At 38.9% G+C, this 25,775-nt stretch overlaps 2 protein-coding genes across 12 annotated transcripts in view; one reads left to right on the top strand and one right to left on the bottom strand.

The window, feature by feature from the left end:
- Positions 1-25,775, top strand: part of CCPG1 (cell cycle progression 1) — a 98,569-nt gene that overhangs the window by 71,508 nt on the left and 1,286 nt on the right. For 3 of the 11 annotated variants that reach the window (XM_075897283.1, XM_075897274.1, XM_075897275.1), the window contains 4 exons: positions 475-486; positions 4,007-4,134; positions 5,549-6,954; positions 8,671-8,762. In XM_075897283.1, coding sequence (XP_075753398.1) covers positions 475-486; positions 4,007-4,134; positions 5,549-6,954; positions 8,671-8,762 — 1,638 coding nt within the window. Of the gene's footprint in view, positions 1-474; positions 487-4,006; positions 4,135-5,548; positions 6,955-8,670; positions 9,421-25,775 lie in introns of those variants that run through there. The other 8 variants (XM_075897285.1, XM_075897281.1, XM_075897284.1 and 5 more) reach the window with 6 other exon arrangements.
- On the bottom strand, positions 9,409-25,513 carry PIGB (phosphatidylinositol glycan anchor biosynthesis class B). Its single transcript, XM_075897286.1, has 12 exons — positions 25,331-25,513; positions 23,730-23,863; positions 22,650-22,769; positions 21,660-21,764; positions 21,331-21,461; positions 19,414-19,554; positions 19,187-19,238; positions 17,665-17,876; positions 14,189-14,253; positions 11,490-11,700; positions 10,561-10,738; positions 9,409-9,960 (listed from the first exon to the last, which is right to left on the bottom strand). The coding sequence occupies exons 1-12, from the start codon at positions 25,455-25,457 to the stop codon at positions 9,841-9,843; spliced, it is 1,596 nt and encodes a 531-aa protein (XP_075753401.1). The 5' UTR covers positions 25,458-25,513; the 3' UTR covers positions 9,409-9,840.

Here is a 25,775-nt window from a genome sequence, read left to right as displayed (position 1 = left end):
TTAAAGACTAACAAGATGGTTTATTAGATGATGAGCTTTCGTGGGCCAGACCCACTTCCTCAGATCAAATAATGGAAGAAAATAGTCACAACCATATATACCAAAGGATACAATTAAAAAAAAAAATGAACACACATGAAAAGGACAAATCACATTACAGAACAGAAGGGGGATGTAGCGGGGGGGGGGGAAGGTGAATGCCAGTGAGTTAATGCCTGATAGTGGAGCGCCAATCCTGGTCATGGTCTTTTAATATAAATATTAAAATCGTAATGGGGCTTTTCATTGTGTGATATTTATAATCTGCTGTGAAAACAAGATGCTGTCCTAAAGTAACCTATTTATTCAATTTCAATATGGAAATGTGCATGATCTCTTTTATTAGATTTGATTTTGATTAGAAGTAAATTTTAACTTTCAGTACAAACCTTTCAAATTAATTTACTCTTGAACATGTATTTTTTTTGTTCTCAGGTAAACCTGAAGGTAAGAAATAGTGAGTGCCATGTAAAGGATGCTGTGCTTGCAATTAGATTGATTTAAAAAAAATATAGTTGTATAATCAAAGCTTCACTACTATTATGCTATGCTAGTAACTCAGCCATATAAAATACTTTGGTCTAGATCTTTGCAGGCCTTTCAGCTATAATCATTTAATAGGAAAACAAATTGATAGTCTCTTGGTATGGTTGAGGCAATGTGGTCCAGTGAAAGCCTGGGTTCCTTTTCTGTGTGTGTCAGCCTACTGCTTTCAAAGCTTGGGAAAGTCACTTCTTACCTTTCTTCTTCAGTTTCTTAAGACATAAATTGGGAATTATGATATCTGCTTACCTTTTATAAAACACTTTGAGATGTATGGATAAAAAGCACCAAAGATGATGATTATGCATATAGTGTAAACCATATTTTCAGATGTGTCTACTTCCCTCATTAAGTCCATTGATTTAGATAGAAGTCCTGTTGAGGTATTTTTCACTAATCCAGCCTATATTTTCCAGAATTTAAGCATTTTTAAGCATTTGGTGTGGATAGCAGCATTTCACAATTTGATGTCAAATTGTCATTTAAGACAGTTACTTTTCTTAAACGACACTTTACTGTTTCTAGCCAAATATTTACTTCTGTTTGAAGCTCTTGTTTTGTGCTTGTTCATTGTGGCTTGTGATCATCACTATTTACTCCACTTTAATTACCACTTTTAGAGAATTGGAGCCAACCACAAGACAGTGGCAAAATTAGTTTTCTAAAATGAAATAGTTGTTCTGAACTGAACTCTGAAATTCCTATGTGAGAAGAATATTCTTCACTAGTAGAGTGACTGGGTGTTGCCTGCCTTAACAAGGCAGGCTGGTGGATGTGTGGGTGGATGTAGGAGGCTGGGGGCCAGAGGTGTGTCTTCTCCCACCCACTCGGCCTATTCCCCCTCGCCCCAAGACCCGTCCAGCCCCAGTTGTCTGTTCTCTCCTTCTCACCCCTCCGGCACTGTGGCCAAGGGCGGGGAGGGGGAGGGTTAGGGTTTGGAACATAGGAGCTATTTACCAGTGTGCTGGCAAGCAAGATGGTCGAGTTCTAGCGTTGCTGGCCACTCCCTTGGTGGTACACCTGGCCCAGTGGACACGCTTCAGAATAGCTCTCCTTTGTGGGCTTGCTGCCCTATTGGCCACTCTCACATTGCTTCTCTTGGAACAGCAGCCCGTCCCTTTGCATGTTATGGAAAACTCTCCCTTTCCCAACACTTCTGGCACAACCAAGCCCCGACCTTGCTTTTAAGTTAGGAGAAAAGAAAACTGCATACCAAATTTGGTGACCCTAGCTCTTACCATTTAGGAAGAATTCTTGAACAAATGGATTTGCAGACAGAGTCTAAAATATAGATAGATGGGATTTCCTTCAAGTTGGGACATGGATAAATGTTGTGAGGCTAAAATGTCACAACACTTCTCTCAATAGTTCTTTATTCCCATTTAAATTGTAGTAATAATAAAACATGAAAGTAGGAGGAGCTTTGTAACAAAAAAGGAACTCTGCATGCATTCCACTGGATTGGACAGAAATACCCCTCCATCATTATTACTTAAATGAAGAACAGTTGATCCAATGCAGAAGAAATTAAAATTAGAGATTCAAACCCCCTTAATATTGTCCTTTGGACTTATTTATTAACTAAGCTAACATAATTTGTACATCACCACGTACAAATTCTATACTTTGTACGTTCATTGAGACTTTCACGGTAAAAGGGGAGTACAGGAGAATACTGATTACTGAAGAAAAATAATAGTGAATATGTAGCTAGCAGAGTGAAGACATAATTCGAAAAACATGGGAGGAAAAAGCAAAATGTTTGTTACTTGAAAGATCGGAACGTGGATATTTATCGAGCATGAACTCAATTCTGTTGTCTTTGCTTTTGCACGTAAGGACTGCAAGACTGGGCCCAATGTCAAGCTATTCAGTTTGCTTTATAACCTCTGTTTAATAACTGTGTGTATACAGTGGTGTTTGGTTTTCTTTTTTGCTGTTTCCATTTTGCATGAATGTTAATATAGTATTCAGATATCCAGGTAATTATTAGTATATTGTTACTTGATAATGCAAAGCTATAATTTAAAAACATTCAATGTAGATTTGCTTAATTTCTTTTATAATGGCTCTTCTCCATTTTATGAAAAACACTAAATTTACCGGTAACATTTCTTATGCTGATGGTTGATATTTAAATGTAGATATTTTCTATTTAACATTAAAAAAGTCTGTTTGCTTTTATCCAAAAACACATAATACAGGTTGAACCTCTCTAGTCAAGCACTCTCTGGTCTAGCAACATCCATAATCTAGCATTATTTTACTTAGGTCAGTTGTCTGCTTATCATGGATGTAGCCAGGTTTCTCATGGTCCTGTAAAGTTTGTTTACAACCACCAGTCCTGGATTTGTGTCCTCTGCTGTTATTTAGCTCTAAAATATCCCTAAATATTTTCTAAGAAACCAGGGTATGTCTACACTACCCCACTAGTTCGAACTAGCGGGGTAATGTAGGCATACCGCACTTGCAAATGAAGCCCGGGATTTGAATTTCCCGGGCTTCATTTGCATAAGCGGGGAGCCGCCATTTTTAAAACCCCGCTCGTTCGAACCCCGTGCAGCGCGGCTAAACGGGGCACGAACTAGGTAGTTCGAACTAGGCTTCCTAGTTCGAACTACTGTTACTCCTCGTGGAATGAGGATTAACGGTAGTTCGAACTAGGAAGCCTAGTTCGAACTACCTAGTTTGTGCCCCGTGTAGCACGGGGTTCGAACGAGCGGGGTTTTAAAAATGGCGGCTCCCCGCTTATGCAAATGAAGCCCGGGAAATTCAAATCCCGGGCTTCATTTGCAAGTGCAGTATGCTTACATTATACTCCTAGTTCGAACTAGGAGGGTAGTGTAGACATACCCCCGGAAAGCAGTAGAAGTGCTGTTAATGCTCCTAAGTGTGCTCATTTTTTATGCTTTATCTATTTGTGCCAATACAATAAAATTGTGTAACAACACTAACACATTATAAAGAGAGTTAATAAGCCTTAGCCAGGCATAGGCTTCCATAGGATATATCAGTACAGTCATACATAATTAAGCAGCATTGCAAGCATTGTTCCATTTATTTGTCTCAATGAAATAAAAATAGAGACCCATTTGCTACAATATTGATCTCCTGTGGATGAACCAGAGAATTTGGGACCAGTCAGGTCCCAAAGCTGCTGGACTACAGAGGTTCAGCCATTCAACATTGCAAAACAACTTGTATGGATATGTTTAAAATTGTTTCTGCAAACAGACTCTGTATATAACTATTATGAGACTATGCAATTATAAAACTAGACAGAACAGTAATAAGTCTCTACCATACAGTGAAAACAACATGAGAATTTTCCTTCTTTTGCAAGGAAATAAATACATTATTTGATAGGTCATTTCCATATCTAACTACTTTGTCAAACTAACAGATGAAAGTTTTGTCTTTATAGGTACAATTCAGATCCAGAAACGACAACAACTGGTAGAAAGGACACATGAAGATGAAATAAATGGTATGAAAGATGACCTTTACCAGTGCCAACGAGAGCAAGGAGTTAAAGCAAACTATAAGGTGGGGGTAAGTGTGGACTTTTAATTGCAGTTCATTGGGGAATATGATCTCCTCAATAGAGGTTGTAGCTTATAGTATTGAATCTGTTATTTGTATATGTTGAGGGAATACTTTATCCCTAAGTAACAGTGGAAGTCACTCTTTTCTATAGATACGTCAGCTACATTGTATTGGACCTTTATTTGCCTTTTAATTTACCCCTCAAGAGGATAGATGCACAATAAATATATATACTAAGTTTTTGTAAAGTTAGCATCCCTACATTTGTAAACTGAGTAAAATTGAAATGGAATCACGGAGACACAATAAACATGGTGTCATATAGTGTCATTTTTAATTCCTCATCCTGTTTTGGGTAAAGGGAGAACAGGGTTTGATTTACTTATTCTCCACTCTAGCAGCTCTTTACCAGGTGGATGAAGAAAGTGATTAGAAGATGTGGTCGGAATAATATTGGTCCCTTTGAGCCAACAGCATTTACATCCTGGGGATCTGGTTGGACTCCCCACATTTATTAGAAGAGCATATAGGAACAACTAGACTGACTTTTTTCATCTTCATCATCACAGTCAGAAAATTATAAGCACTTTTTGGATCTAGGCCTTGAAGTTATTTATTTCCTTGTCATTCTGTTCTCAGAGTGTGGTCCATGGACCACTAGTGGTCCACAATTGTCTTGCAGGTGGGCCGCGGGCTTGGGGCTCCACCCCCCGCAGCAGGGAGCCTGGGCTAGCACTCCAGCCCCATGGCTCTCCACAAGGCTGCAGCACTATCACTGGCTTCCACTGCAGGGGAGGAGGGTAGACTTTGTGGTCTGGATCTGGCTTGCAGGGGAAGGAAGTAGTTCCACCTGCTGCCACTCCTCCTCTCTCCAGCTCGGGGAACGGCAGTGCAGGAAATCGCTTACCTGGATACTTTTCTCATTGATTCCATTGGCCAGAATCATGGCCCATGGGAGCAGTGCAGGGTGGCTCCTGGGAGTGGCAGGAGACACAAAGCTAGGTTAAGTGCCCTCCCCCCCTCCCCACCATTCTCTGAACTCCCATCAGCTGGGACCCTGCAGTTCCCAGCTGCTGCGGATGGTATCAGAACTGCAGTAGCAGTGGGTGTAGAACAACCCTCCTTCCCCATTTTGTCAGTTACTTTTAGTAAAAGTCAGGGACAAATCACAGGCTTTTATGAATTTTTGTTTATTGCCAGTGACCTGTCAGTTACTTTTACTAAAAAATAACCATGACAAAATCTTAGCCATAAGCATAGGCCATTCCTAGAATTAGGATACCAGTCTTGATGGACCAGTTGTACATCAAGTGTTTTAATACTGTTGTTTAATGTAATGTATGTGCTAGAGTCACAGTTATGCTTCGTTTAAATTGTATGAATTCTAAGATTAATATATTTGCTTTTTTGTTTGCGTTAGTCACTAAAAGAAGACCTTGCAACATGTCTGATTTCTACAGAGGTAGAAAAGAAATCATTTGAATCTCAGAAAAAAAGTCTTACTGCAGAAAACCAACACTTAAGGGAATCTCTGGAGAGGGAAGAAAAAGCCTTGGACATGCTGCAGGAAGAGTTAAGGAAGTTGAGAGAACAAATTAGAAACGTAGAAGATAAAGGTACTAGTACAGAGTCAGTTGCCATGGAAAATAAAAAACTTAAGGTATATTTGGAAGAGGAAAAGCAAAAAATACATAATTTTCTTAGGCAAAAGGAGACACTTTTTGCAGAAGCACAAATGTTGAGGAGAGAACTAGACAAAGAGCGTCATATAACCGAAGCTCTAAGAGAAGAGTTGGAGCAGTTAAGTTCTCATCAGACACCCGACCACAGAGACACTGAAAATACATTGAGGGAGAACGAAGAAATAGAAATTTTGCGAGGAAGACTAACAGAGCTGGAAAAGAAGCTAAACTTTGAACAACAACGTTCTGATTTGTGGGAAAAACTGTATGTTGAAGTGAAAGACCAAACTGAAAAGCAGGAAACGAATGAAAAAGGACAAAAGAAAGATAGTAGAGGAACAAGACAAACCAAAAAGAAAGCCAAAGAATCATTTTTTGGCTCGGTTAAAGAAACTTTTGATGCCATGAAGAATTCCACAAAGGAGTTTGTAAGACACCACAAAGAAAAGATTAAACAGGCTAAAGAAGCAGTGAAAGAAAACTTGAAAAAATTCTCTGATTCTGTGAAGTCCACATTCAGACACTTCAAAGACACAACTAAAAACATCTTTGATGAAAAGAAGTCTGATAAAAAATATGAAGCAAACAAAAAAGGTAAAGCTGTCTATCGGGAATATAATACTCATGAGAATCCTTCTAAGTATACACATCACAGCGGGCCTAGCATGAAAAAAGAATTCAGAGAAGGAAGAAAACAAAGATCAACTCACTTCACATTTGAAAAAGACACTAATTCACAGAAATGCACCAATAACCCAGAATGTAATAGAAAACATCACTCTGTCCTAAAGGGCTGTTCTGGTATTTTTGAATGCGCTCATCAGGAATTTATTAGCCTGTTTAACAAAGTACTGGACCCTATTAGGGCTGAAGAATTTAATCAATTAATGCAAAAATATTTGCAGCAAGAAGTAGACAGTTTTCATCACTGGAGAGAATTAGAGAATTTCATTAATAAGTTTTTCCATAATGGGGTCTTTATTCATGACCAGATGCTGTTCACTGACTTTGTTAGTGACGTTAAGGATTATCTTGAAGACATGAAGGAGTACAAAAGTGACAATGAAGGGATGTTTGAAGATTTGGATAAATACATCTATAGATACTACTTTCATTATGATAATTCACCTCAATACGGACCAAGGTTGGTTTTTATAAAGTATTTCCTAAATTCATATATTCATTTTATGGACACCAAAGGCCTTAGTGTCATTGTTGCCCTTTTTAATCCTATGAACATGATTGACTGTCTCATGGGGACAGATTTTATTGGCTGTTGGGGCAAGTGATATTAGCATAGATTCCATTGTATGTTTTTCAGGTTTAACAGGTGGGATTTCTTTAGAAAATAGTTGTAGATTAAGTATTGCTGCTGGGAACAACCGTTGCCTGCAACAGTATGTCTGCATACTGGCCAGAGCATCTGTGGTAATATTTTTTAACCTACACACTGCATCCATTTTTAATAAAGGCTACTGATAACGTTTCAATTAACTTTTAAACAACCTCCCACCATCATTATTTCTTAAATCCTTTCTTGGGGAGGGACAGGTATATTTGATAACTCGTCAGTAAGTTCTGTCCTAGTACCTATGACTCTACCAGCTTTAGAGGTTTTCACCATTTCTCTGGAGCTTGGCATGTGGCTGAACTTTGCTGTAGTTGTCCTTGAGTGTGGAAATTGATATTTTACAGAGGGGTAACCACTTTCTTCCTCTGCATAAGTACCTTCTTATTATGTATTTTGCTTGTATTTTTAATAATTTAACTGAGTTATTCCACTTATTTTAAGTATTTGTTCTCATCCTCTTGGGAGAAATAAGTCCACTTTGATCTGATGAGAGGAAGTTATGTTAATTTTTTTTTTTTAAAAGTTGCATTCTCTCCCCCAGTATACAGTGGGGCAGTAATACTTTTTCTTGCTCTCTTCTCAATAAAGCATATTTAATTTTTTGGTCAAGAGCAGTTAGTGTTAAATGTAATGTCTGTCTTCTAGGCTACTGTGCTGCAGCTTTTCTCACTCTTCTCTTTACCGGTTTTGTTGTTTATGAAATAATTTGCAGTATTTTTCATCTTATTGCAGTTTAGCTTTTAGAGAACAAATTAGCTAGTGCTTTATTGGTATTAATCAAGGGGTAGTTTCTAATTCCTAGCTTTGGAAAATGTACACCTCAACTAACTAGCTGTTTTTTATTTATATAGATTTTAACTTGCCTATCATTTGATTATTAAAACATGAGATCTAATACTTAAATTTCTCAGAACTTACTCTATTATTGGGGCTTTTGTTTTAATATGGTCTGAGTTCTGAATGAGATTAAAACATCTGTGTGAGGTATTAAATTCTTAAACATATTTTGTGACTATCACTACTGGTAAGAATATTAACCAAAGTAAGACAGTGTTACCTTGTACTTCACAAGTGTGGGATGTGAGACAATAAGTTCTGTTAATATAAAAAACATGAAAGATGAGCTACTATTATTTAACAGTACTCCCTGGGCTTCCATACAAGTTCTTGTACGCACACACACAAACACACAAGCTCAAAGGTTTCTGTTTGGAACTTGGTTTGCGTATTTTCAAAGTCTTCAGGTAAGACTAAAGCTGTGTTCCCTTTAAGGCAAGTCTAGTGGTGTACTATGGAAACTTGCACTGGAGTTTACTTACTCTGACCCTAACTAGGACTTTAGGTTATCAATTCAGTACATTGTGAGTACATACATACTTTTAAATGAAACTTATCTTTACACCAACTTTAGCTCTTTGAGCACTGGTAGTGAAATAATAAAAATGTAAGTAATTGCTTTTATTAAGATATTTTCAGCAGCGCTAACCGAATGTTGTTTACTCCTTGCAGTCGACCTGCTAAGAGGCCTACTTTCACACAAACTGAAAGTTCCAGACATGAAAAACAAACTCAGAAGCACCATCAACGTAATAAGAGAGAAGGTAAATGGCATAAACACGGTCGCACTAATGGAAGACATATGGCAAATCTTGAAATTGAATTGGGGCAGTTACCCTTTGATCCCAAATACTAAATTTGTGTATGGTAAAAATCAGGAAGATAGAAGTAGATAATTTCTAGTGAATCCTCAATGGAAACTAATTGTTTTTCAACAAAGCTGCAACGTGCAAGTTTTTTTCCCCTTTATTCAGATTGATTTTTACCTTGTTATTCAAAAGCATCAAACTTCATAACTTGCATTTTCTCTAGTGTTGCTGTACTGTTCTTTGGAACTGATTTGATTGTAGTTGTATTGTTATAGTAATTAGGTATGTTGTGACTTGTGTGTGAAAAATAGGCTTAATTGCATTCCATTAGTATAATTCATACTCGAATCATACATAATGTACATGTAATTAACACCGTTTGGTGTACTAACTTCATCTCATCCTTCAGAAAGTAGGTCTAAATTATGGCAATGCATCTGTTAATGTTTTATAATCTTATACTTGCTTCTTGTCTTTTTGGGGGTTCAAGAACCTGTTGACTTATGAAGAATTTGCTGTGCTGCAATCTAATGAGCTAGCTGACATATGCACTTGAAATTTCTTGCACATCTGCATATTGTGGAAGAAAAATAAAGAGGAGTTGTGGGTAAAAGTCTTTATTTATAAGCAAATCTAGTATAGATGTACAAGTCCCATAGAGGATACGAAGCCACCTCTAAATCACAATATGTCATGTGGTAGTTGTTGCTGGTGTTCGCTGTTAAGTGATTTACTCTATTGCATTTCCTAAGACAGATGAACCCTGTTTTTCCTGCTTCCTAACACCAAGACATAAGACTGAGAATATTGCCACTGAAATACCACTTTTTCACCAATGAAGTATCAACTAAAAAGGTTACATCCAGTAGAATCCTTAGCCTACTAGCTATAAATTGAGCCAGACTTGCTTGCTTACCTACTTTCCTGTGTCACTGCCCTCTGTTCTGTACTAGAAGGCTATTTAACCAAGGCACCACCATACAATACTGACTTCATTTGGTCCCAGTTCAGAAACTGATCTTGAAGGCATGCTTCATTTCACTCTTCTTTTGTACACATAGATGTGGCTTCCAATTCGTCCTTGAGGCATATGGGTGTGAAAGATAGTAGCAGTTTTCTCATAACCATTTAGAACAAGAAACGATGATATTTCCTGTAAATAAATACACTTTTGTTTCCAAACAGTCTGGCATTTTATAGTAGTAGGGTAGTGCACCGTGTTCCTAAATTTCTTTGAAACTAACCCCCTCAGTTACCTATGGAGGTTAGTAAGGAGAAATACCAGTAGTGTCATGTCATAGTAAGAAACCCTTTGTTAGTGAAATCTTGCCTGTCTCCACCCCCCAAAAAATCCACCCCAAACCCTTAATAAAATAGACTCTGTAGAAGAGTTGAAGGGGAAGGAATTCTGTTTGTTGGCTGCTCTGGTCACTGCATGCCCATAAAGTCATTCAGAGCAAATGGTGTAGGTTATGTCCATACATCTCAAACTTGCTTTTGAAGATAGTTGCCTTACAGCAGTACTTCATGGCATGAAGGATTTGCAAGGTTCCCATGCATCCCCTATCTAGGATCTGTCCCTTCACTACAATGACAGATTAGTAAGTGCTGTGTTTTTGGGAAAATGTTCAAGTCATATATATATTTAAAGACTAAAATAATTTTCAATGCTGTAATTACAATTCATTTCTATTTCTTGTGTAAATTTGGACTCTTAGCTTGATCTAGATAAAGTTATTTACAATTAACATACCTGTTCTAGCACACTGAAGACCACCAAATGAGAAGGTAATGTACCATTGTAAAATTCCTCATTAAGCCACTTGAGTGGATTCGAGTAAAATATATCTGCTTCATCAAGATAACTCACATTTCCAGTTAGGTCTGGAGGACATTGAAGGAATCTCATCGGTAGAGAACAGTGAACATGGCTAGGAGGAAAAACAAGACAAATGGTAGAGATCCAGTGATCAATTTAGATCTTAATTTCAATTTAGGATGCTATGTAGCCCATAAAATTTCTTGTTCTCTTATTTTCCCATTATCTGTAGGATTTTTGTCTGTGTTAAATACATATTGCTTTTCTTACCTCTATTTCAAATAAGCATACAAAAAGTAAAATGAAGTGCTAATAGTGAGTGAGGCTGTAATCTGAGAGATTCATAAGAAGTGATTTGATTTATTTTACATTTTAATGGCAAAGAGACCATCCTGAGTGACCTCAGTCCTTTGGAGCAGCGCACACTTTGAAAATACTATATAAATCCTTTAATTTTTAAATATGTAATCAAAATATTACATAGTTATGTAAAAGTTAAGTCCTACATAACAGTTCTGGCTACGCATAGCAGAAGTCAAGGAAATGAACATTAAATTTGGACTCAAAGTTTTTCACTCCTGCTCCAATATTTAACAAAATGAAACAATGTAAACATATGGGACCATCACATACGTTCCACATTAAGCTGTTTTGGTAAAATAGGAAAAAATGTAGGTGCTGGATGGTATAAACAATATAAAAAAAAATCACTTTTCTAATTTTTATTTCATATAGAATTAATACAGACTGAACAGTGTGGCAATAGATGCACATTATCCCTCAAATAATTAAATCTATTTGAGGGGAAAAATTGTATGCTTGACTAGATTTAGCATTACATATTCTATTAGCTACGTTATTACCTGTAAAAAGGAGTAGAGTGGCATGGCATCATTATAAAGACAGAAGTCTGTGACTGATTAGAATAGTTACAGAGCTGCTGCATGTGAATCATTACATCAAGAGTGCCACGTTGGTGAATCAATCCAGTGTATAGGGCTGGGAGTAAATTTGATACAAGCAGGAAGGTTATTGCTGATTTCTTCCATGTTTTCAGTTGTTTAAGAGAATATCCTAAAATGAGAAATTTAAAATGATTAAGCAGATAGGTAAGTGTTGGGTTGCAACTGCCTTTTGATAGGCAGAGCTTACTGAAAATGGATTAGGCATGGTTAATTTAGAAGCAAAACAGTTCGTGATTGAAAGTCATTGTCCACCAGGGTTTCCTCATTTTTATGTCCATGTGCAGAATGTTTTGTTATGAGCATCACTATGGAGATGATGCAAGACATCCCTCCATATTAGTGCACATAAAATTCATTCTGAACATGGATAATCTGTGGTGGGGGTGGGTTTAGGATTGGGGATAATATGGAGCCCCAAGGCTAGGGCAAGGGTTGGACGGCTGTGGCTGGGAATGTGGGGTTTTGGGTACAGATTGTCCACAGAGAAGGCTCCCGTAGTCCTCTCACTGCAGCAGCTATGGGCCAAGTGAGAGGGGGCCTCTCTGCTGGTCCATGGCAGCTCCAGTGATGCTGGTGTAGCAGAGGAGCACACCTCCTCCCCCGCAACCTCCTGAAGAGGCATGCTTCTCTCACTGCAGTAATTCCCCAGTAGGCCCCCTGAAAAGGCCGTGCTTCTCTGGCCCCAGCAGAGAGCTGCTGTGGCTGGGGGAGAAGCCCTTCACCTGCCTGCAGCAGCTCTGTGCATAGCAGCTCAAGCACCTGCATGGCCATGCAGCTTGGAGGAAACTCTCTACTGCCTCCTCCAGTTTGGATAAAAAGGGGCATGTTTCCTATGGATTCCATACTCTAAAGTTAGAGAGGTGCAACATCAAGTCCTTGAACCTGGTTTGGTTCAGAGCTGCAATTAGGGCAGATTTATCTCAGCAGTGCTTAATTTTTCCAGACCTATATTGAATTCCATGGTGTGGGAAGAGGACAGTGAATCAGTCTGAAAAGACTGTCACTGAAGTGTCTGATTTAGGAGTCCCGAGTTGGACCAGAGTACATGATACTTTCTAGTGTCAGTAATATGGCACTCTGGTATTGCCAACCCATTAGAAGGCCTGAAGCACAGAACTGTATTCTAAATAAATTCCTGCAGTAGCAAGGAAAATGGGGTCAGGTGCTAAGCAATACTTCAGCAGCTGTGGGATGAAGGGAAAGCAGCAACCACCTTCAAAATTATAATGATGGGTGTTGCCTTTATTAAAGGCTACCTTTCTTGAAAAGGTTAATCACTGAAGTTAAGTTGGTTGTGAAGTTTTATACCATCTTGCTTTTTTTGCTGACTAAAATTTTGTCTACAAGCAGAAGTTGATCTCGTTCATCTTAAATCATTTTTAAAAATTGATTTAGTTTAAACCAGGGCAGCTCCAGTGTGGACACTCTTATTTAAGCTTAAATCAGGTTTGTTTTAGTGACAATTGTTTCTAGTTAACGTAAACTAAACCAAAATAAGCCTGGTTTAAGCTGAAGTAAGACTTTCCCTACATGGAGCCTGGTCCAGATACAAAATTGGTATCCGTGTCTGTAAAAAATGAGTTGTAGATATCAAGTGGATATCTGTAGATTTGCACGACTATCCATATGGGGTTGCCCAGGTTTAAATAATGCTGTTTAAATTAAACTGGTGCAGCTTTGTGTGTTGTTAAGCCACAAACATCTGTTCTCTGTATTTTAGCTTAGTTTTCATGGCTTCTGTCATGTCATATTTCATTAGTGTCCTATTGTCATTCTTCCAGCCTAGGCAAAACCACAAGTGTAAGAGGTTTTTAAAATAATATCCAATCAAGCCTCCTTTTTACAGCATAAAGCACTTAAAAAGGACAAGTATAATTTTTCATTTGCAGATCACCTTTAAATGTAAATGTGAATACAATAAATTCTGTACAAGTAAGAGGGCAGGAACAGGCTAGGTTTATGCTCAGTTTCTTTTTAAAGGATACCACCTTAAGGGCATTTCTCTCCCAGTATTTTTGAGGAACCAGGGATGAATGGAAAATAAAGTACAAATTCTTCTGAAAGGTAGTGCTGTTGAAAATCCAAGTGTTAGAGTCACTATTTTTTATGGCTTTAGACATAACACTTAATGGTCCATCTCGACAGCAGCTGTTCCTGACCCTATGATTCAATCTGTTTTGGTGGGGCTGTAAGGGTATGTCTACACAGCAATATTATTTTGAAATAACTCGTGTTATTTCAAAATAATTTAGTCAGTGTCTACACAGCAAGCAGTTATTTCGAAATGTCAAAATACTGTCAAGCAGGAAGACTTCTTATTCCAACTCCTGTAACCCTCATTGTACAAGGAGTAAAGTCAGAAGAAGAGTGCTCTATTTTGAAATAAGTGCTGTGTAGATGCTCCCAATTTCAAAATAACCTATCGTGAAATAACTCGAAATAAGCTACACAAATTGAGCTAAGCCCTTCTGTGTAGACACACCCTAAGTGAACAGAAAGCTAATTCTAAAAAGTTGGTGACTAGCAAGCCTATATTTCATGTAAACAATTTTCTGCAGAAGGATAATCACACACAATTTTAAAATCCAAATGCTTACCACAAAACACCATGCAAAATGGCAGTACTGGATATATAAACCTGAATTCTTTGTGGCTCAATGTGCTGTAACAAAAGAGGGATGGTACTACTGAAATAAAGTTACATGAATCAGAGTTTGACAAGTCATTGTTTTACAGCATGTAGGAATAGAAAAGACAGCTTTAACAGATTTTTAAAAAACTGAGTAATAATCCTCTTCCTTGTAATTCTTGTGTGGGGTTTCTTCTCAAACCACTGCATTATCTGAATCTCTTCCTTGCCCCCAGCATGAAATATATGGTGGATGAAAAAGAGATTCAGATAATGTGGATGTTCAAATAATAGAGTTTTAGAAAACAGCAGTGTGCTGAAGATGCAAACAAACAACCATTTTCCAAGAATTTCACTAACATGCCAATTGCCTCCAACAGAGAGATTAAAGAAGAGCAGTTAGTCCCTGTACTTCCATGAAGATAGTAGTACAATAAATACCATACCTGACTACTATTGTGACATGAATCAAATGTTACCTATAGATAGGTGATTTGATGCTCCGGTAATGGTCATATTAAAATGTAGACCATGATTAGTACTTTGATACTTTTGTGACTGGACAACAATATGGCAGATGAAATTCAGTGCTGATAAATGCAAAGTAATGCACATAGGAAAGCAATCCCAACTCTACCTGCAAAGTGAGGAAATCTAAGTGAGTTGTTACCACTCAAGAAAGGTCATGGAGTCATTGAGAATAGTTCTCTGAAAACATCTGCTCAATGTGCAGCAATGGTCCAGAAAAGCTACTAATGCTAGGAACCATTAGGAAAGGAATAAATTAGACAGAAAAATATCACAATTCCACTATATAAATCCATGATCTTCCTACACCTTGAATGCTGTGTGCAGTTCTAGTCTCACCACCTCAAAGATATTATAAGTGGTAAAGTACAGACAAGGACAACAGCAATGGTTAGGAGTATGGAACAACTTCCCTATCAAGAAAGATTACAAAGGTGGGGGATATGATACAGATCTATGAAATCATGCATGGTATAGAGAAAGTAAATAAGGAAATGTTATGTATCTCTTCACATGACACTAGAACCAGGTGTCACTCAATTAAATTAATAAGCAGCAAGTTTAAAACAAAAGGAAGTCCTACTTAACACAATGCACAGTCAATCTATAGAACTCTTTGTCAAGGGATGTTGTGAAGGCCAAATCTATAACTGGGTTCAAAAAGGAATTGGGTAAGTTCAAGAAGGGTAGATCCATCAATGGCTTTTGACTGACATATGGTCAGGGATGCCACCTTTAAGGAGAGACTGTTACCTTGTCATAAGCTGTTGTTCATATTACCAAGTGAGGAAAAGTACTCAGTGAATCAAAGCTTAGTTTTTTTTTTTTTAAGTTGGGCCCAACACAAGTATGGAACAAGATTCATCTAAGCTCGGACAGCTGCGTACCATTTTGCTACCCCATACAGTGCTATAACTTGCGTAGTCAGTCACAGGAGGCTCAGCCCATTATACCCAATCCCCAAGTTATGTATAATTTTGGCTCCTATGCCAGTAGTGCAGGGAGCATGACCAGGGCATTAGACGAAATTGTTTCAAGGGACTGGAGATATACAGGATTGGGAGAGTGCAAGGTAGTTGAAAACAATCTTTGCATCTCTGAGTTTTGACTTGGACTGACAACTGATGTCACAACTGTGACCCATTTACATTTTTTTATATTTCATAGCATGTTCTTAAATAAGGGAAGGGTCCTGAATAGGGATGTGAACAACTAGTCCACTATCCAATAAGCAAATGCTTATTGGATAATCGACATTCTAGTCAACTCATCAGAATGAGACAGCAAGAGGGTGGAGAGAGAGAAGGGGGCACTTCAAAGCGACAGGGTGGCGTGTAGCTCGGGGACAGATGCTGGTCTCCACACAGCGCTGCTGCTTTGAAATGCTGCATGCAGCCCAATGCACGCAGCGTTTCAAAGAGTGAGAGCCACATGGAGCCTGGGATCAGCTGGAGATTGAGTCCCCAGCTGACCCTGGGCTCCATGTGGCACTGCTGCTTTGAAACACTGTGGGGAGCATGGGGCCGGTGAGGAACTACTTGAGTTCTCTGCTGGCCCGATGCTCCCTGCAGCACTTTTGCCCTAGGGCTGTTGCTATACTTTAAAGGTGGAGGCATGCTTATCAACCAATCGTATAGTCCATGCAAACTGCATCAACTATTCAATTAGCAAGTTAATCTAAATTTAACATCCCTAATCGTGAATGCTGTTTGATATTTAAATAATCAGAGTCGCCCGTTTCACCTTTTTATGGAAGTGAGTTGTGTGTGCAGAGTCTGAACAAATGAATCCCCTGCAAACCACTACCTTAATCTCTGGCTGTTGTCAACATGACAAAAACACTGACATAGCATTAGCAAAATGCAGGACAATGTAGCACTTTAAAGACTAATAAGATGGTTTATTAGATGATGAGCTTTCGTAGGCCAGACCCACTGCCTCAGATCAAATAGTGGAAGAAAGTAGTCACAACCATATATGGTTGTGACTACTTTCTTCCACTATTTGATCTGAGGCAGTGGGTCTGGCCTACGAAAGCTCATCATCTAATAAACCATCTTATTAGTCTTTAAAGTGCTACATTGTCCTGCATTTTGCTTCAACTACCCCAGACTAACACGGCTACATTTCTATCACTATTTGACATAGCACTGACTTTTATACTGTAGTAATCTTTGAATTGCTTCCCGTGCAATTCTTTACAGATGATTTCAGGAATTTTGTGTGAAATTAAACAAAGGAATGTAATTTTTTTAAGAGGCCTGAGGTAAACAAAGCTCATTCTGCTGCTGAAAGCAAACACCTTTTAGTAATTTAAAGAAGTTTTTAATTGTGCTGCAGTGTCCCATCTGTTCTCTAATCACTTAGGCTATGTCTACACAGCGGAGCTATTTCGGGATAACTCCAGTATCCCAAAATAGCTATTCCACTTCTTTAAATGTGCCCATTATTTCAAAATAATGGGTGCACTATTCCGGCATCCCTGTTACCTTCATTTCACAAAGGTTAAGGGATTCGTTGAAATAGCGCTTTTTAAAAAATGTGGTGCTGTGTAAACAGTGCCAAATTTTGAAACAAATTATTTTGAAAACCTTGAAATAAGCTATGCAATTTGTGTAGATCAAATTGTGTAGCTTATTTTGAGGTAAAGGTGTTGGGTTAATGCACCCTTACTGTGCCGTAAGCATCAGTTTAGAATTATTTCATTAAGCCACTGGACCAAGGTTAAATAGTTGTCATGCCACTGACTAATTTCTTGCAAAATATTTGAATATTTTTTGTAATTCATTGGACACTGCAAATTTGAATTAATTTCTCTCCATTAATCTCAAAACTTTCTCCTAAGAGAGTTAAACGCATAACTTTGTCTATCAAAATGTGACTGGTTCAAAGTTAATTACGTTTAAGGGAACTTACCTATATACAAGTACTGTCCAAACCACCACCACCAGAAAGATCCGATACCTCTTTGGGGCCTGAATGCAGCCATGAATCAAGAAAGGTAGATGGGTGCTCAAAATAACGGGCAATCCCTGAGTCAAGTACCAATGCCAAGGATGAGAACCATAAAATGTTCCCAAATTCTGTAGCACATTAAACTTCAAGAAGTTCAGCTGAACCATTATCCACTGCAAATTACAAAAAAAATAATTAGTGGTAAGTATGAAAATATTAGATAGCAGCAGGCATACTTAGTTATGCAGCACCAACATTAAAGGATTTTTATATTCTAAAGAAAAAAGTTGCTTGTAAAAGCAATTCAGTTACTTTCAGCAGTTAAATTAGAAAGATTTTTACATTTGTCATTCAGAACAGGCCTCATATTGAACAAGACTAAAATGTGAAATGTTTTTAAAATCTGCACACAGTCTCAAGTGGTCACTGGCTTCCATAAAAAGTACAGGCTCACCTTTTACAGTTAGTGAATCCTTTAAATAAGACCTAGGTTATCCACAGAGGGTTTTTTTTTTTTAAACCAGGGTCAGGATATTCAAAATTGTTCAGAATTGGCCTAATTTGCTCCGATTTAAATTACTGTTTACTTCAATGAGCACTTCTGAAAATCCTACCCTAAATATTTTATACATCCTTTTAAACCCTTCAGAATTCTCTTCTGCACTCTAGACTACTGCTCTAACACTTCTCAGTTATATCTGTAGTGGCTCTAGCTTGGGAAAAAAATCTTTTCTATATATTGCATGACATTGGGTTAGATGGGTAACATCAAGTTTGCCAAGTGTGTCCGTCTTAAATGTATGGATAATTGTTGCCCATATTACTGTAAAACTTCCTACACAAAGCTGTGCATTTTTATCAGCATGAAAACTGAACACAGTCAGAATATAACTTAGAGCTTTTACTAATCTTTGTTTTACATAATTGAAAATGTACAAAAGCTGCTTTTATAGATGGTAAGTGCTACACTGCTGAATACTTCATGCTAACAAGTGTCAGAAATGAGAAATTTCACCAACAGCTTTAACTAGGATCTGTAAATACCTAGGCAGCAAATACCAAACACACTACAAATGAGCCATCCTAATAGAAATTAATGCTGAGCTAACTAACATTACAACTCTCCCACAACACAAGATATGCTGCAGTGAATACTAATGTAGTTACTGTGTGCATCATTAAATTAACATGCAAATATCTCTGAACATTGACACTTAAGTATAAGTGAATTAGTACCAACACTACAGTGGCTTCCTATTTGAAGTGGTATTCTAGTGAATTAAAATCAGAGATATTAATGGCTAAAATTATACTCATATGATTGTAGGGTATAAAACATTAGAGGTGATGCCAAAAGCAGAATATACAGATATCAAATCAGACAGTGATAACTCTTGAATAAGGAAAGTGTGGAATCATCTGTCCAAGTAAAAATGTGTTTAAAATGCTTAAATTTAGTTCAAGACGTTATATGACAACTTACCTCACCAAAAAATACACGGTCAATTATTAAAGAAAGCACTAGAGTGACCAATCTGGAAAAAAAAAAATCAAGAAAAAGCTATTTGATTATTAACATAGTCAATGCTTAGATTAGAAATTACACTTTTCTTTAGCTTGCATCTGCAATTGTGTATGTCACTGTCCCCTAAACTAGATACTATTTATTATGCAGAGTGTCATAATTTACTGAATTAATAAAATACATACCCTACAGGAATATAGCCGTATAGAACAAGATCTACCTTCTTCTGTTCTTGCCAGAAATGCCAAAGTACCAAAGGTATCCATGGAATTATAGCAGTTGGACGAATAATAAATGCAAGTGCTACCCAAGTTAAATATTTGCAACTGGAAACGAAAAAAAGTGTTATTGAAACACTCAGAGTACAGTAATTGCTCTTTCATTATATTATACTATGTTTATCCAGTGTTGCTCAGTTCCTTAACACAAGTAAGTTTTATTTTTCTTCATTTCAATCGCCATCCTGGGGTGGTACTGAGGATGAGGGGGTCAGCATGCAGGCTGCCCTGGGGAAAGAGGACACCACCAGCCCTCTCTCACCACCGCACCTTGGGACCAAGTGAGAAGCACCTGTACATGGCTGCTGCAGTGGGCATAGCTGGGAGAATGATGCATATTGCCCAGCTAATGAACAGACATACAAACAGACAAACTCTCAAATACATATTACATTACCTGTCCCTTTTTCCACTCTGGCCATCCCAATGCGGTTATAGTTGCTTAGTCCCCATTTCTGGTCCCTAGCTGCTCCCCTGTGGTCATTCTACAGTATAATGTCCTTAACAGACTTCCCTCCCCCCTTTCCATTTTATGAGAAACAATTGAATTCTAGACACATCCTATTATCGTGGTACAATCAATCCCTTACTTTGCTTTGTTATGATAAGAAGAAGCTTCATACCAAATTTGGTGGTCCTAGCTCTTACAGCTTAAAAGGAATTCCTGAGGAAATGAACTCATACACAGAAAAATAAAGTTTCTAAAATATATAGTAGATATTAGTCCCATGTGACAAAAGTACCACATTTTTCATGTTACTAGGTTTCTGGGCAGTGACTTATGGCAGGTCAACACTATGGACCAGATCTCCAGGGCAGCAATTGATCCAGCAGGGATTGATTTATTGCATCTAGCACAGATGCGGTAAGTTGACCACTGATTGCTTTCCTGTCAACTCTAGGACTTCACCTCAATGAGAAGCATAAGGGTAGTTGACAGGAGATAATCTCCTGTCCACACATTGCTATGAAGTCACTATGGTAAGCTGATTTAACATCAACTTGAAGCGTATAATGCAGACAAGCTTTTGGGCAAGTACAGCATGCAGACTTCCATACACAGCTCTTGCCTATAACCTTGAATCTTTAGGTGCAAACACTTCCTTATTGGCTTGCTTTATGAAAAAGCTGTAGTAAATTAAACAAAGCAAGACTACATATCTTGTTAGAAAGTATGTGTAGGCTTTTTAAAGAGTATTACTCAGTTCGAAATTAGTTAATATGTTGATTCTGAATATTTTGTTTGAGTGACCAGCTTTTCTGTCCTTCCTAAAGTCTCACAAATTCAGCACCTCTACACTGTCCTAAAGATGAAATTAATGTCCCCCATAGGTAATAATTTGGGTTTGATATGAGGAACAGCAGAGTAGTAATTTTACATACCCACCACTGTCTCCTGCTTCCACGTGCAGCTATAACCACCGTTATTATTCCACTAGGCAATTGAAACAGCTGCAGTTTGGTCACAGATTAACCCTTAGTTGACCCAACAACCCAAAACTCTGTTTCATATGGTCCCATCCCCAACAACTTCTTTGGAACCAATATAAAACCTCTTGGCAGATGAAAAACTGTGTTCCATCTGTACAGTCTTGCCATGAGCATTAACTGGACTTGTGCCTTTGCATGAGGAATAGTTATCATCCACATTAGCTTTCTAAATTCAGAAGTCTGTGCATTTGTGCAGATAAAAGTAAAACATGAGGGAGAACAACAAAAGGCAGAAGTTCATATATGAACAGAAAGTAGTATATTAACAGCTGCATTTATTCTGATGATTCCAGTCAAAGGTTACAAAACTTATTAATGTGTACATTTTCTCACCTTCTCCTCGTCTTTGAGCCTTCCAGTGGATAGTAGAAAAGAGCAAAGATGGTGAGAACAGTTTCCATGGTGTTTGTTAGAGTTCTGGTACAGCAATACCATGTAAACCAAGAGCACAACTGGCAAAGATACTAAAAACAATTATGAACAACAGGATGGGAGGGAAGTGTTAATATGGTATTTTTATAGCTTTTAATGAAAGTGGCGATAGCACTTATGTTTAAAACCTTTCAGACATTGAATAATACCATTTAACCATTTCTTAAGTACTGCAATACACTGCTAAAATACTACAAAACACGTAAGATATACTTAAGGCTGAGACTCACCACCCACTTTGCTGTTTCTGCATTTTCTAGGTGTCTCACAAATGAGTAAAGCTTCACATCTGCTAGAGCGGATAGAAGTGCTTGCACAAGTCTAGGGATCCAAATCTATATTAAAAAAACAAAAAAAGTCCTTATTTGTCTTACCTTTATTTCTGGAACCCCAATTAACTCACAAGTTTAACTACACTATGTAACATTAGATTTTTAAAACATCAATCCATTGAGGAAATGAAAGACATGATGAAATATTACTGTTTCTGCATGTTTTGATGAAAAGCTCTTACTATTTTAAATACCATAGTCCTAGAGAAAGAGGAGTCCAGAGTTTCTACTAAAACCAAAGAAAGCCAGTCTGACATTCAATTGAAAGTTTCCAGAAACTCCAAGTAGCTCTTTTAAAACTGTTCCAAAATGATGTAAATTGACCTTCTAATGACATCAATGGCAGTTTAATTCACTGTCTTCAAATAAAGTAGTTATGTCAGTACAGAGTGCTTTTGAAAAAACCTACTCTCAGATTCTGTTCAGCTGTTAGTTATTTTTTTGTAGTACCTGGTACTAGAGTATGTAGCCAGAATAAGCTTTTAATTAAAGAGCTACTAAGCAAGTAGTGTTGTGATTCTAATGGCTAAGGATAAGATTTAATCACGCAGGTCATGGATTCCATGCCTTTATGGTACTTCTGTAACTGCATCCCTTACCTCAACAGCTTTGGTTTGGACTGGCGCTGTCAGCCATCCTCCCCTCCCCAAGCTTTAGTCCCCTCATTTTATTTGCAATAGAAATCATGGGCAGGTTGTGGTTTTCCATGATATTTTGGTGATCTGTCTGACTTTTACTAAAAATAACCATGACAAAAATTATACTACTGGCACAAAACTATCTTCTTTGGCATTTGAAGAAGTTTGATAGAGATCAAGAATTACTACCTACAGTCTTCACCCTCAAAGTAGCCGCTGAACTTTTAAAAAATACTTCCTTTATACTCACCAGCAGCTGCACATCATCCTTTGCCAATAGCTGTAAAACTCTGTAGATAGTTGCAAAGAATAGTGGGTAGGAATAACCCCTTAAACCTTCTGCCCATTCCCAAGTCAAGAAGCCATAATTAGTAATATTAAGGATATATAAAGAACTCAGTGTTTTCCTGTTAGTGCTCCACTTATTCTCAGGATTTCCTGATTCTGTGTTAAAAATCTACTCTGAGACTATTTTCTATTAGTGATTTCTGCCAATGATCCTATTAATATCTCACTGCCTGGGACATCCCTAGCTTAACACTCCTTCTACCCAACAAGGACAGTGGTACAGGTTACATCTCTCTGATGTTCCTGGACCAGAGAGCCCCAGCAGCTCGGAGCCCTGCAAGTGGCGGGGGGGGAGGGGGGCCGAGGCCAGCAGTTGGGAATCTGGCCAGGCTGACAGCATCAGGGCTGGCAGACGGAGAGCCTAGCCAGGCTGTGAGCAGAAGGGCCAGTGGCCAGGAGCCTGGCTGAACCTGTGTGCAGCCAGGCTGGTGGCAGTGGTGTCAGGGGTCAGCACCTGTCGGTGCTGGACTAGGTGGTCAAACCTATAGTGACAGAGCTCCAGGAAAGTTACTAATAGTTAAAGATTACGTTTAACGGGTTAACTGATTAAACAGGGCTGGGTGGAGGGGGTCATTCTAGCCCACTAGGCTGGAGTGGTCCCTGCACCATGGGCAGGGGCTGCTCCAGCCTGGCTGCTTCCGATTCCGTGCAGGCTGAGAGCCAGCAGCCTCGCAGGGCCAGAGTGAGAGGCTGCTCCCAGGTAACATTTAACCATTACCCAGTAAGGATCATCTATTAAGGGTGATGCTCACCGTGTAACTGGTTACCCATTCACATCTCTAGTTACTAAGATAAGTAAAAGCATGGAAATAGAGAGAGAGAGCCGAGTGAATGTGAGCATATTACTGGGGCAAAAAAGTCATCACAAACTGATGTAATTATTGTCCTGAGAACACTATTACAAAATGAAAGAAAGTGAGCACACATAGTTCAGTTTTAGAAAGATGACACTAATTTTAACTTCAAAAAGCAAAGGATATTTGAAAACCATATGATGTGCAACTTCAAGCGACTGCCAGTATTCATCTGGAACAAAGCTTGTCTGGACTAAAAAGCAGTTAAGTACTCGCAGAGTTATGGTAAATAAGACCAAATAAATGTTTTCACCAATAAGATCTGAGAGAGAAAAATATTAAATTGAAGAAAGTCCCTATTAAGTCACTGAAATAATAATATGGCTGTTGATCATCACTGAACAAAGGCATTCTCTTTAAAATTATAGCAAATTATACTGTATATGGTAGCACTTTTGAACAATTTTCATTATAAGAAAAATACATCATACTTAAAATGACTGCAGTTTTGACAAAGGATTATGACCCATTTGCAGTTTGCTTTTTAATAGCATCATTTCTCTGTCTCTAGTTTGATCCTGTGTTGAAGCCTTAAATGATTACAAACTATCTCACCAAATCAACAATGACTGAAGGACAGAAAGCTAGATTAAAACTGAATTTAGTGAGAACTTCAAACAAGTACTGTAGACAGTTATTAATTAGAAGAAAAAGCTAATGGCTTTGGATTTATTTGTCCCACAGCCAGCTTCTAACTTAAAAAATAAAAGTTGCTGTCTTGTTCTCTTGAATCTGACTTTAAAACAAATTAAAAGTAAGTCACTAGCTCAAGTTTGTAAACATGAACTGAATGTAATTGCTATAGTGGTGTCTGATTTTTCAGAACCTGAAAAATTGGTTGAGAAGTATTCATTTCACTGGTTAGTCTCTCATGTGCAGTCATTTAAGTTTCAAGAATAAGTATTTCACAGTTGATCAAAGCATGTAAGAATGGTGAGGAAAGAATGGATGACACCTGGAGCAACCAAAAAACAAGTGGTAAACAATAGGGGTGGTAAACAATGTTCTTCAGAGTCCTCTGCTTCAAGTCAGCTGTGGTAGCCTCTTTCTTCCCAGTAATTAGGAAGACACCAGTAAGGGACTAATATGCTCTGGTGGTGACTAGGGGTTCAGGCTACTCCCTTTCAATGCCATTAGCTGCAACTTCTCCAGTTTTTCTTTATAAATGCGAGCTAGAAACTTTTAAAAATAAAATATTAGGTTTTAATAGCAGCTGACTTGATAAACATGCCACTTTTCTTAATGCGATAACATGGTGCACCCTATCAGAAACAATGAAGTCCAGTGGAGTATATCTATGCGAAATTTTGAAGTACACAATCTCCTGCAAATGGTGTATCTCACGTTGGAGCCTTAAGGAGTTGGGGGTGCGGGCAGTGTTTCGGAAAGTACTGCTTCCCGCGATCCGATCCGCCCCTTGAAGGAACCACCTGCTGCCGACTCAACTTGGAGTAACTAAGAAATCTCTTGGGTTCCTCCCACCCGCCGAATTAATAAGAGCTTGGTGGAGTGGGCACGGAGCCCCTTCCCCCGCGCCATGCACAACCCTCCAAGCAGCCGCCGGGGTGCAGCCTGCCCTGTGCAGCGGTGCTTTGCTAAGCGGCGGAGTTCCCTCCTCGATCGCCTCTCGGTGTCAGAGGGCTTAGCGAGATGCAGCTCGATTCCTACAGCTCCGCGTGCCCAGCCTCAGCCCGCCCCCCGAGCTTCTCATGTCTCGACCTCCCCTCACCTGGGCCCCGCTCCCCGCCGGGCCCCGGGGCAGCGCTGTACAGCACAGATTTCCTCTTGCGAAGCCGCACAGTGTCGGCACGGCGGGTCCGACCGCGGGCGAAGAACCCGCCTCCCGCCGCCTCCATGTCGGACTTCGCTCCAAGGCCGGTGGCACCGCTGGGCAGGACCGCTCTCACTTCCGCATTGGGAGGAGCCAGAGCTCCGGGGCCCGGCTGAGCGCATGTGCAGAAGACTATTGGGGCGGACGCTGGGGATAAAAGTCAATGGCAGTGAGCGACAGAATGTCTCTCAGGGTGGGGCGAGGTTATGTACTTCCGGCAGCTTGTCTAGTCTCGTTGGACGTCTCAACTCTCTGGTTTAATCGGTTCGTAAGGGGCGGTCAAGGCGGCGCGCTGCTCCACGGTAGGAGGGGTTGGCTGGGCTGGGCTGGGCTGGGCGCGGAG

The sequence above is a fragment of the Pelodiscus sinensis genome, chromosome 14 (genome assembly GCF_049634645.1).
Source record: "Pelodiscus sinensis isolate JC-2024 chromosome 14, ASM4963464v1, whole genome shotgun sequence".
NCBI lineage: Eukaryota > Metazoa > Chordata > Testudines > Trionychidae > Pelodiscus > Pelodiscus sinensis.
Note: the sequence above shows the minus strand (reverse complement) of the source record. Positions and strands in the feature narration are given on the sequence as shown.

What these genes read in the sequence shown, in the direction of transcription:
- PIGB (XM_075897286.1), bottom strand. Translation starts at nt 25,457, where the DNA reads ATGGAGGCGGCGGGAGGCGGGTTCTTCGCCCGCGGTCGGACCCGCCGT. An exon ending in CGGCGGGGAGCGGGGCCCAG is followed by an intron (nt 23,864 to 25,330) that starts GTGAGGGGAGGT and finishes TTTCTCTCTCAG; the next exon opens with ATCTTATTGGTGAAAACATT. An exon ending in TCTTCAGTGTGCTAGAACAG is followed by an intron (nt 9,961 to 10,560) that starts GTATGTTAATTG and finishes ATTTATTTACAG; the next exon opens with GAAATATCATCGTTTCTTGT.